This window comes from Otolemur garnettii, unplaced genomic scaffold (genome assembly GCF_000181295.1).
Source record: "Otolemur garnettii isolate 467f Iridium unplaced genomic scaffold, OtoGar3 scaffold00008, whole genome shotgun sequence".
Classification (NCBI taxonomy): domain Eukaryota; kingdom Metazoa; phylum Chordata; class Mammalia; order Primates; family Galagidae; genus Otolemur; species Otolemur garnettii.
In genome coordinates, this window is record NW_003852403.1 from 38,191,930 (window position 1) to 38,204,249 (window position 12,320).

Below are 12,320 nucleotides of genomic sequence, written 5' to 3' on the forward strand. Positions count from 1 at the left end.
CCTAATAAGATCAAACACTTCCTTCCTTAATCATTTGTTAAAGAATATTTTAAAACTTGGAATTCCATGTTATAGTAGAAAATAAGAAGAAATGAGTGTCATGTAGTCATTTCTTTTTTTTGAGGCAGAGTCTTACTTTGTTATCCTCAGTAAGAGTTCCGTGCTGTCATAGCTCACAGCAACCTCAGACTCTTGGGATCAAGTGATTCTCTTATGTCAGCCTCCCAAGTAGCTGGGCCTACAAGCACCTGCCACAGTGCCTGGCTGTTTTTTTAAAGATGGGGTCTTGCTCTGGCTCAAGTTGGTCTTGAACTCCTAAGCTCAAGAAGTCTACCTGCCTTAGCCTCCCAGAGTACTAGGATTACAGGCATGAGCTACCACACCTGGCGAGTCATTTCTTTTTTAAAAGGAAATAGTCAAATTGGAGACATTAAGAAAAAGTGCAAAGACTTAGACTAGCTTTCTTTAAAAAAAAAAAAAAAGAAAGAAAAACTTTTTGGAGCCTGGAAACTATTTTAAAATATCTTATTGGAAGACTAGGATCAGTATGTATTTTTTAAAAAATACCCATAAAAGGATGGTAAATGATAAACATACTGTAATAGGAAAGTAAGCATTATTTTTTTAAATATAGCTCAAGGATTTGGAGGACATCCTCCTAAGTATCACAAAAATGGAAAAGCAAGCATCCAGTGTACTCAATACTAATATGAAGCTAGTAGATTAACACATGCCCACAAGTGAAAAAAACACAATTAAATTTGAGAAGCGGGAAAGTGGGGAGGGGGAGGAGGCTTGGTAAGCTCTCACCTAATAGGCACAAAGTAGGGGTATATGGCACATCTCCTGAGTGATGGGCTCAACCACAACTTGGAATTTCCCTAACAAATACAAACAGTGTAACCCAACATATGACCCTTATATTAATCTACAAGAAATAAAAAAAGATAGCCCAAATGAGGAGAATAAAAAAACCCCAAAATATGACAAATCATATACAAAATGAGAATCTGGATGAGCCAAGAAGGAATGTGAAAACAGTAGTACTACGAGAGATTCCGAAAATTAGTCATTAATTCTTTAAAAACTCCAAAGGTTAAAAGCTACCTCAATCATAGTTGGGACCATAAGACAATATTAGTAGAAATGAATTATTTGTATTACATTGTATTTATTTAACGTATGTTTATTGAATATTTCCTGTTCGACAGGCACTGGGGTATATAAAAGAGGAATCTCTCCTTCCCAGGAGCTTCTTGTTTAGTTGAAGAACTCACAATGTCATTTTTGTTGAAGAAAATGTTAAGAGTTTTCTCACCCACTTTTAATTATTTTAATGTAAATACACTAAGAATGGACAGAATGTTCTAGATTTGCACTATTCGATAACCACAAGTGGCTGTTAAATTAAAACCAAAAATTCTATTTAGCATAGGGAAAAAACATTATTGCAGAAAGTTCTATCAGACCGCTTCATCTTACATCGAATTAACAAGCTAGATAATATATCAATTACTAGTACTTTATGGCATTTTCTTAGCATTAATTTATCATTTGTTCATTTTTTCTTCATTTATAGTAGAGACATTCATTGAATACTTAATTACACCAGGCATTGTGCTAGGTAATAAGGACATAGAAGTGAAAGTACAGTTCCTACCTCAGGGAGTTCATGGTCTGGTCGGAGATCCCAGACAGGTAAACAACTGTAAGGCAGCAAAGTGAGTGCTGCAGTTAAGCAATGCACAGGAAGTGACATGACAGCCCAGAGGAGGAGGTCCCTCCTCTGTGAGTTATTCAACCTCTCATCTTTTTACCACCTTTTACCATTCAGTCCAGCCCAGGGGGATGATGATTGAATTGAAGGATAAGTAAGAGCTATCCAGATGGAACAAAATAAGAGGAAGTATGTTCCAGGCAGAAGGATCAAAGGCATCATGGAATGAGGCTGGTACATGCAAGGCAGTACAGGTGGTTTGGTGTGGAAAGACTTTAAGGTGCCCTTAGGGAGGTGGTAAAAGATGAGACTAGAGAGGTAGGTAGAGCTCTTCAGTCTCGTTTTATTGTAAGGTGATGAGAAACCAATGAAGGATGTTAAACAGTGAAGTGGCACAAATCACATTTATATCTTACATAAATCATATGGGTACAAGTGGATGGAAGATTGCATATAAGAAGCAGGAAGACCAGATAGGAATGTGTTTTAATAATCTAAGCAAGAGGCTGGGGGCAGGGGCTCATGCCTGTAATTTTAGCACTCTGAAAGGCTGAAGTGGGTGGATTGTTTGAGCTCAGGAGTTTCAGACCAGCCTGAGCAAGGGCGAGACCCCATCTCTACTAAAGACAGAAAAAACTAGGTGGGCATTGTGATAAACACCGGTAGTCCCAGCTACCAGAGAGGCTGAGGCAAGAGGATTAGTCAGTGAGCACAAGAGTTTGAGGCTGATGTGGGCTATGATGCCATGGCACTCTAGACCTAGGACAATAACAACAAAATGCAAGCAAGAAATGGTGATAGTTTGAACTTAGGAAGAGATGATGCAGACCCGAGATATTTGGGGAAGTACAAACAACAGGATTGGCTGCATTTGCGTTTTAAAGAGATAAACTGGAAAAATAAGAAGCTATTAAATCAAATTGAATAGCTTATAATTACAGATATCTTCTGTGCCAGATGATTATCAGATCACTAAATTGCCTCCTGTCCCTAAACAATATTTGAGAAAAAGCCATGAGAGTTATAGTCCAGGGTGGTTTCACCTCTATATTCACTAAGTTCTTGTGAGAGGTTATAAAAAGATGAGAGGTTGAATAACTTTATCAGATTCTGGATTAATGAAATGAATGCCAGGAGACCTGAATTATCTATATGGTCCTGGGTGAGTCACTTCATTTTTAATTTTCTACCCTATAAAGTGAAGGACTCAGTGATTTTTAAACTTAGTCTTCAGAGGAGTTGGAAAGATTTCAAATAGAATGTCTCTTGTAGTTGCAAGATTTTAAGATCCATCACTTACATGCCCTATTTATTAAAATAAGTTATAATGCCCAGAGCAGATGGTATGTGAGATAGTGTTTTATAACTGTAAAGTGCTATATAAATTTATGGTACTACAGTAGGACCTCTGTAAGTTGACCACCAGGGATTGTAACAAACCAGTCAACATTTGAAAGTGATCATCATAAGGAACTAGGCCTGCTGTACTAATATGTACATGTGGTACATGTCTGATCTATGAAAATTAAGTCAGCTTAAGGAAGTGGTTAATGTAGGGAGGTGATCAACTATGGAGGTTCTACTGCATTTAAATATATTATAATTTTGACACTGAGCTCTTTAGTTTATTGCCAAGTCTATAGGGTTTTAAACTATGGTATCTTAAATAGGAACCAACAAGGAAGGAAAATGGCAGGTTATTTTTAATATAGAAGAACTTAGGGAGATTAAATAGATAAAATTGAAATTGAGCTTATTTTTGTGCCTGATGAAGTAAGTTGCCCTCCATTGTAGGAAGTCTTTTTTTTTTTTTTTTTTTTTTGAGACAGAGCCTCAAGCTGTCCCCCTGGGCAGAGTGCCGTGGCATTACAGCTCATAGCAACCTCCAACTCCTGGGCTCAAGCGAGTCTCCTGCCTCCGCCTCCCAAGTAGCTGGGGCCACAACGCCCGGCTATTTCTTGGTTGCAGCCGTCATTGTTGTTTGGCGGGTCCAGGCTGGGGATTCGAACCCGCCACCTTAGGTGTACGTGGCTGGCGCCTTAGCCGGTTGAGCTATAGGCGCCGAGCCTGGAGGAAGTCTTTATTGACAAGTTTATGTGCATGTGTACACAGAGATTACAGAAGATAAGCTAACATTAATAGCCTTGGTTGGCAACCACTAGGGATTTATGATAAACTGTTACTTAGAGATAGTAGATTGAGACTATGGCCAAAAAAGCCAAAAAACATTGGGTTGTCTTCAGAAAAATATTTAAAAAATTAGAAAACACTTTTACTTTTTAACAGGTTATTATGCATTTGCTCATCATTTTTCAATTAAGAGCTGATGGTACTAGAGAAAGATAACTCAGTTATCATGGACATGATGGGATGTGATGGAAATGCGAGTTTAGTCAACTATCTAATGACTATAACTACTTAGTACCTAGCAGAGAACCAAGAAGTAAGGGGGGAAATGGTGCATCTCTGAATAACTCAACAGTCACTCATACTCAGAAGGTACATATACTCAAAGGTATATATAAAACTCATTTTTTTGGAGACAGAGTCTCACTCTGTCACCCTGGGTAGAGTGCCATGGCATTATCATAGCTCACAGCAACCTCAGTCTCTTGGGCTCAGCCTCCCTGTGTGGCTGGGATGCCTGCCACGTTGCCCAGCTTAGTTTTTCTACTTTTAGTAGAGATAGGGGTCTCTCACTTTCTCAGGCTGGTTTTGAACTTCTGAACTCAAGCAATTCCCCTGCGTTGGCCTCCCAGAGTGGAAGGATTATAGGCATGAACCACCTCACTGGGCCAAAACTCATTAACCTTACTAGTAGTGGGAGAGGCCTTTGCTTTGGATATACTTGCTCTTACTTTAAACACAGTGCTAGCAATTGATTAGCTGATTTACCAGCTAATTTACCAGCTGATTTACCAGCTCAAGAAAATTAAAGATAGCATTAAGTTATGTTCATGGAGAAAAAACAAGGAGTAAGAATTCATGTTAAAACTACTAGAAGAAGCTCGGCGCCTGTGGCTCAAGTGGCTAAGGCGCCAGCCACATACACCTAAGGTAGCAGGTTCAAATCCAGCCTGGGCCCGCCAAAAACAACAATGACGACTGCAACCAAAAAGTAGCTGGGCGTTGTGGCTGGTGCCTGTGGTCCCAGCTACTTGGGAGGCTGAGGCAGGAGACTTGCTTGAGCCCAGGAGTTGGAGGTTGCTGTGAGCTGCCACGGTACTCTACCCAGGGGACAGCTTGAAGCTCCTTCTCAAAAAAAAAAAAACTACTGGAAGAAAGGAAGAGAAATGAGAAAAGTGAGACAAGAACTCAAATAGCATAGTATTCTGAACTTTTTAACATAATAGAAAACAGATCTTAGTACCCTAATAGTCCCTGGGAATTTTACTATATTGTGTAGAACAAAAAGTGTTTTGTTTTGTTTTGTTTTATTTTGTTTTTTTTGAGACAGAGCCTCAAGCTATTGCCCTGGGTAGAGTGCTGTGGCATCACAACTCACAGCAACCTCTAACTCCTGAGTTTAAGCAATTCTCTTGCCTCAGCTTCCCAAGTAGGTGGGACTATAGGAGCCGGCTACTACGCCCGGCTATTTTTTGGTTGTAGCTGTCATTGTTTGGCAGGCCTGGGTTGGATTCAAACCCGCCAGCTCTGGTGTATGTGGCTGGCGCCTTAGCCGCTTGAGCCACAGGCGCCGAGCCCAAAAAGTGTTTTTTTTTTTAACTTTTAATAGATTTAGGAGGTGCAAGTTGTTTTCTGTTACCTGTATATATTGTATAGTGATGAAGTGTGGGCTTTTAGTGTACCTGTCACCCAAATAGCATACACTGTACTCCAAAGGTAGTTTTTCATCCCTCACTCCTCCCCACCCTTCCTGTGAATCTCCCATGTCCCTTATACCCTTCTATGTGTCCTTGTGTAGCCATGGTTTAGCTTCCACTTATAAGTGAGAATGTGAGGCAAGAACAAAAAGTATTCTTTCTTTTTTTTTTTTTTTTTTTTTTTGCGACAGAGTTTCCCCTTGTCGTACTTGGTTGAGTGCTATGACGTCACAGCTCAAGCAACCTCAAACTCTTGGGCTCAAGTGATCTTGCCTCAGCCTCCCAAGTAGCAGGGACTACAGGTACTGGCCATGATGCCTGGCTATTTTTTAGAGACAGGGTTTTGCTCTTGCTCAGGCTGGTCTCAGTCTCCTGAGCTCAGGCGATCCACCTGCTTTGGCCTTCTAAAGTGCTAGAATTACAGGCATGAGCCACTGTGCCTGGCCTAACAAAAAATATTCTTGATGGTGACCTAGGGATTTGTTAAAAATTTAATTAATATGCTCAAAAAGCAAAAAACAAGGGAAATATGTGATATGTTTTAGAATTCCATAAAAATGCTTGAGATGAAAAATTTGATGCTTAAAGCAAAAATTATACAGCAGCAACAATAAAAACTTAGTTGAGCTCCTCATTCCTCAGAGATACCAGATAAGTTAAGCTGTGTTAGGTTTTTACATATTTTTTTAGTTGTTGTGTTTGAGCATTTCTAAACTGTATTTTATATAGAATATGCTAAACTTAAGAATTATTTTTGTTATTTCGAGAACTATATAGAATGAAAACTTAAATGACTTCTGAAATATTAACTGGGATAAATTCATAAATGGAAAATCTGTAACATTCTCTAAGAAAAGTAGAATATTAATGGTGTGGGAGAATGGTTGCAGGTATTATCAGAGAAGCTTTCTTGTAAAATGGGTTTTTTATGAGCCAAATACAGTATTTTGCTTTCAAAATAACTAATATTGGAATGGCCCTAAATGTAACTCAAGAGGGTATGTTAGTAGTATTAAGATTTTTAAATCTCAAAAATTTAATGAAAAAATATTTCAAAAATTAAAAAAAAATCTTGTCTTAAAGTATCTTGTAGTTTGAGACCTGATTCCTTTATGGAAAAAAATTATGAAAAGGCATGAATAGGATTTTGTGCGTTTCCCCTGTTGTCTGCTGTAAAGCTGACTTCTTACCTTGGTGTCTGCCTTATATTGCTATAGTTGGATTTTTAAGAGCATATTCTGTAACAAAGCAGATGTTTTAAAATATGTTGACAGCCATGAAATTGGTATAGTTTTAAAATGCTTCTGTAATTGTTCACCTTAGGCTAAAAAGAGTCAGGCAACTTTACTTGATTGAAGTACATTACTACTCTTAAATTTTATATGGGCTAACTCTTCTAAGTTTATTGTGATTAAGGATTACATAATTAAATAGAAGATTGGAAGTTTAAGATTATTAAAGTTTTTGTGGCAGGGTATGGAGAACATTCTCAGTAGTGGAAATTAAAGATTATAAATAATCTTCATTTGAAAAAGTTATATGTAAATATTAAGATACATTTGTAATAAATGGAAATTAATTAAGCAGTTAAACTCTTGTATATTTCCAATCTTGTTTTCATTCTTTTTTTTTTTTTTTTTTAAATAGTGTTTGCCAGTTCTGAGCCTGTGCCGGGATTTCAGGGGGATACCCTGCAGCTAGCATTCATTGACCTCAGACAAGTAAGATATAATAATGTACTCCTCTGTCATTGCCTCTACAGTCTGCCTTTTTTGTTTTTTTGGTTTTTTTTAATGCTATGGAAGTGTTTATTTGCCTTGAAACAAGCTATCCTTAGAAAAATGCTTTCTTAATAACTATGTATTTGACACTTCTCTCTGAATCTATAATGCATACAGTGTCTCAACTTTATTATGAAGCATCTCATCAGTGAATAGTTAATGTATCTACCTGCTAAACATGTAACAAAATAATAACTTTGTACTTTAGTGACACTTCAAGTTTAAGGTATATCTTAATAATTTCATTGTCATATATGAAAATTCGTGGTATTAACATTAATGTCAGGACTCAAGTTAAATGGAAATTGTTAACAACCTAGAGAGTAACCCCTCGTCAATAGTAAAGAATGCCATTATTATAAATTTTCTGTATGGCTCCAGAAAAAAGGATAAAATTAGTTTCAAAAAGGTAATGATAAAATATTTTTAAAAAAGATAGTGATATACACATATTTGCATAATTTCTGGTCATAGTACTCTAAGTCTAGTAACAAATGTGATAATTTTTAAAATCTTTTCTAGTCGTCTTTGATATCTCTACTCTGTCATTTTCCTTATTTTCCTCCTTTTTTCCATATCTTCATATTTTTTCTTTTTGCTCCTTTCCTCCTCTTTCTTCTCCCTCTTTTTTCTTTTTCATTCTTAATCCTGGGATTAAGGAGCTTAATAAAGCAGGGGAGTCACAAGAATGTGGCGGAGGGAAGGATCCCAGATAGAGGGCTTGGGGGTGCTAGAATTGACAGTAGGAGTGACTGCTGGCCTTGGCAAGAGCAACCATATAGAGATTGAAATTTTAAAAAGCCAGTGTACTATCAATTTATTAACGGTGCCCGTTCCCTTTAGGGCAGCAGTTCTTAACCTGTGGGTGGCGACCCACAGGAAAGGTATGGAAGGGCTGCGGCATTAAGAAGGTTGAGGATGATGAAGATGAGGCTTCACACTGGCATGAGCAGATATTACTATAATGATGTTTGGAGCAGGACCAGTTTGAACAATGAAGGAACTCTGATTTCAGTAAATGTTTGAAAATAGAGCTATTCTTGCTCCAATTCCAAATTAGAATTCAATAAATACTTATCTACTACTTATACTACTATATATTCATTAGTTACAAAGGAGGGATATTTGAAATAGATAGAAAAGTAATATAAGTGTTAGTTTCATCTTTGTAGAGCTTAAAAATCCTTTAGAGAAGCAAAATACCCAGGAACTATTTAGGAATTCTTACAATACAAAGAGTATATGATAATAAGTGGTGTATCTCCAAGTAAGGTTTAGAAGGAAACTGAAAAAGCAATTCCTGCCTCCAAATTATGTCTTTAAAACATTGAACATATAAGATATGTTCATATTTACTTCTGTTTGCAACTAGTGCTCAGATATTATGCTAAACAAGGAACCACGGGTATGGGTGCCCTAGATCTATAAATGAGTTGGGGAATATAGTAGAAAATGAAGAAGGTGTGGTCTTTTTTTTTTTTGTTTTTGGGGGCGGTTTTTTGCAGTTTTTGGCTGGGGCTGGGTTTGAACCCACCAGGTCCGGCATATGGGGCCAGCACCCTACTCCTTTGAGCCACAGGAGCCGCCCAAGAAGGTAGTCTTTATTAGGTCTTTTGACAGTTAAAAAACTGAGTCTCCTCTCTCTCAAGGAGTAAAGGTTTTCACTGTTTGAATTCTTTAAATTATCCTTGGCTAAATAAATGACTGTTATTTTACAGTGATCCTATTTTGATCATGTGTTTTAAAACCTTTGATATTTGACATACTTTTCCAAATCAAATTCCAAATTCTAAAATTCAGTGGTTTTTGACTTCAAACTTGGGATAGTCCATAAAGCATTCCTAAAAGTTTAAGAAAGACATGGGTTTATTTGATACATAAAAATTATGTGAGAAACATTGCCAAATAAGAAATGGTATTTAACTTTCTTTGAATTATGTTTATGTTGTTACTGTTGTTCCAAAATTATATGAGATTCCTCTGATAAAATTCTGATAATACCTTGGTTGGTGTATATTATATTTAATTATAATTGTTATTATGTAAATGGTTATATGCAACAAAAATAGCCAAATTTCCTTATCAATTGACATCTTTAACCGTGGCTGTTCAAAGTCTTTTGCCATCCATAAATGATTATAGCTTTATTTTGATTCTTCTCAAAAAGTGCTTTACAGTTGACTGTAATCCAAAATTTGCTTCTTCTAGACAATTCATGAAAAAGACTCTTACAAAATACTTCTAAATACAGGTTTCTGATAATTTTGGAAACCATACCATTAGACTAGGTAAAAACTTCCACAACTCTTATTCAAAAGCTAATGCATTTGTAAAAATTGCTAACCCAGCATCAAACAAAATAAGAATTAATTACATGGGACTGAACTGATGGTAGACTAAAATGATTTTTTATGAGTTTTTATTTAAAACATTGCTGATTCTTTTTATGATTTGGTAGGTAATCAAGAAAAATATTAAAACTATAACTTACAGGCATTGGGTTAAATAGAATTATGTAAACAAAATAAAAATATTGTTATTTACCTTTCTCATTACCTGATTTCTTCAGAATTTAAAAACTATTCATAAATATTCTTATTTTATGACAACATAATTATTTATATAAGTTTAGTAAGAAACTATTGTAAGAGGACACATCGAAAACATACATTATTTTACCAGTGCTTTGATAAAATGTTCTATTTTCACATATGACCAGACTGCTTTCAGGGATTGAGGTTGTCTTTATAAAACTAGTAGACTTTTAAAAGGAAAAGTCTACATGGTTTCTTTACAAGGAAGATTCTAGGCCTTGTGCTAAGTCAAAAATGTCACTTTCTGACAGATCCAGCAACCTCAAGATATTGTGGGGACCTCAAAAAGAAAAAAAATTCACCTAATTTGTATAGATATTATAAGTGTGGTCTGATGAAAAATCCTTGGCTTGACTTCTTAGTCTCAAGATTTTTTAAAGTGTAATCCAAACTTCCTTTTAAAAAGTTCCAGCAGAGCCAACTTAAAAAGAACCTGTATGGGCAGTCATTGTTCTTGCTGCAATTTATATTATACGAATAATCAGACCAAATATAATAAGCCTAAAACTTACTTTACAAATAAATTGATCCTACTATAATTTGTCTTTTTTTAAAAAAAAAAAACGGGGGGCGGGGGGAGGCCTTGAAGACATTATTAAGGAAAACCCCTATGTTATACCAATTACTAGAATCTAGCCTTGTCTATTTTTTCTTCTATTTTCTTTTTTCTTCTTTCTTTTTTTTTTTTGAGACAGTTTCACTCTGTTGTCCAGGTTAGAGTATAGTGTTGTCATCATAGCTTGCTACAATCTCAAACTCCTGGACTCAACTGATCCTCCTGCCTCAGCCTCACAGATACCTGGGACTACATGCATGTACCACTAGGCCCGGCTAAGTTTTCTATTTTTTGTAGATGGAGTTTTGCTGTATTGCGCAGACTGGTCTCAAAGTCCCAGCTTCAAGCAGTCCTCCTGCCTCAGCTTCCCAGAATGCTAGAATTAAAGGCATGAGATACCACACCTGGCCATTATACTTGAATTATTTGCCTACAATTTAGACCGAGTTCTAAATTTTCAAATTTTCTCACTTAAAATCACTAAAAATTAAAACCATGCTTTTTTTAAAGTGCTATAAACCAGAGCTAGACAATTTAATATAAATATCAAAATAAAAACCAGTATAGCAACTTATATACAGAGTATCCATAAAGTTCATGTGCAATTTAAAATAATATAAATGACCTTATTTTTTGCAGTTTTTCGCTGGGGCTGGGTTTGAACCTGCCATCTTCAGCATATGGGGCCGGCACCCTACTCCTTTGAGCCACAGGCACCGCCCCAAAAATAATATAAATGATCTTAATGCCTGCTGATATATGGATTACTCAAAAAAGCTTGCTTGAACACCTAATTTAAACCAAAATTCAAAAATATCTATTTGATTAAAACTGTAATCTGATGATACTTTAGAAACTCAAAAAACTGGTTTATAGACTACTGCAGACATTGAACTTTCTTTTTTTCTATTTTCATAGAGATACCTCTTATTAAAAATCTGTTTATCTATGTAATATATAGAGGCCTACCTTTGAGAGCCCATCTGCAGTACTGTCTTCCAAAATCAGACACAGTATTTAGTTGGACTGGCCTCATCCCAAAAATAAGAGACTGCTTTGATGAGATCTTTTGCCATTCAACCACTAAGTTGATTTCTCTCTTTATAGCTACCAACTCAACTTTTTAATGTGAAACTTCTAGGGAAATTTCAGACAGGTGAATGTTGGGGCTCAGGAGCCAATATCCCAAAATATGGTACTTTGATATGCTAAACTGAGAAAGAAGCCTCAAAGTCTGTGACCTCCTTCCACCCTTGTCTCTCAGTCCTTTGTTTCTCTCCAAGTACAGGATAAACTTGTTCTCTAAAGTTCTCTTAGCTGTCTGAAGTTTGGACTAGCCAAAGAAAAAAACAATTACTTCTTATCCTTTCCTTTAGTTTTCCTTAACTGAAGTCATATCACAAGGAGAAAGACTGAAGTCTGTAAATACACCTGGACAGACTTTTGTCACAAACCATAATCTGTTCTGTGGGCCCAGCAGACTTTGTCCCAGGCCATTGTGTGTTCTCGAAGTCCATTATATTTCCCTAAAAATCATTTACTACTCTGCTCAAGTCATCCATACATTCCCTATCTCCCTTTCCTCTAAGAAAAAGGATATATAACCATTTATACCCCATTACATGGTAGGGCAGTCACTCTGTGATTTTTCCCTATGCACGCTAATAAATTTCTATGTCATTTATCCTACTAATCTAGGGTGACCAGATTCTAACATCTGTAAGGCGGGACAACATGGCCTGGGGGCGGGGCGGGGGCGCGGGGCAGGGGACAGCGCCGGGCAGGGCCTGACAACAAGACAAACTTTGGCTCGGCGCCTATAGCTCAACTGGCTAAGGCGCCAGCCCC

At 36.7% G+C, this 12,320-nt stretch overlaps 1 protein-coding gene across 5 annotated transcripts in view; it reads left to right on the forward strand.

The window, feature by feature from the left end:
* Nucleotides 1–12,320, forward strand: part of EXOC6 (exocyst complex component 6) — a 266,050-nt gene that overhangs the window by 219,551 nt on the left and 34,179 nt on the right. For all 5 annotated transcript variants that reach the window (XM_023509517.1, XM_023509516.1, XM_012801415.2 and 2 more), the window contains one exon: nucleotides 7,189–7,262. In XM_023509517.1, the coding sequence (XP_023365285.1) occupies nucleotides 7,189–7,262 (74 nt within the window). The remainder of the gene's footprint in view (nucleotides 1–7,188; nucleotides 7,263–12,320) is intronic.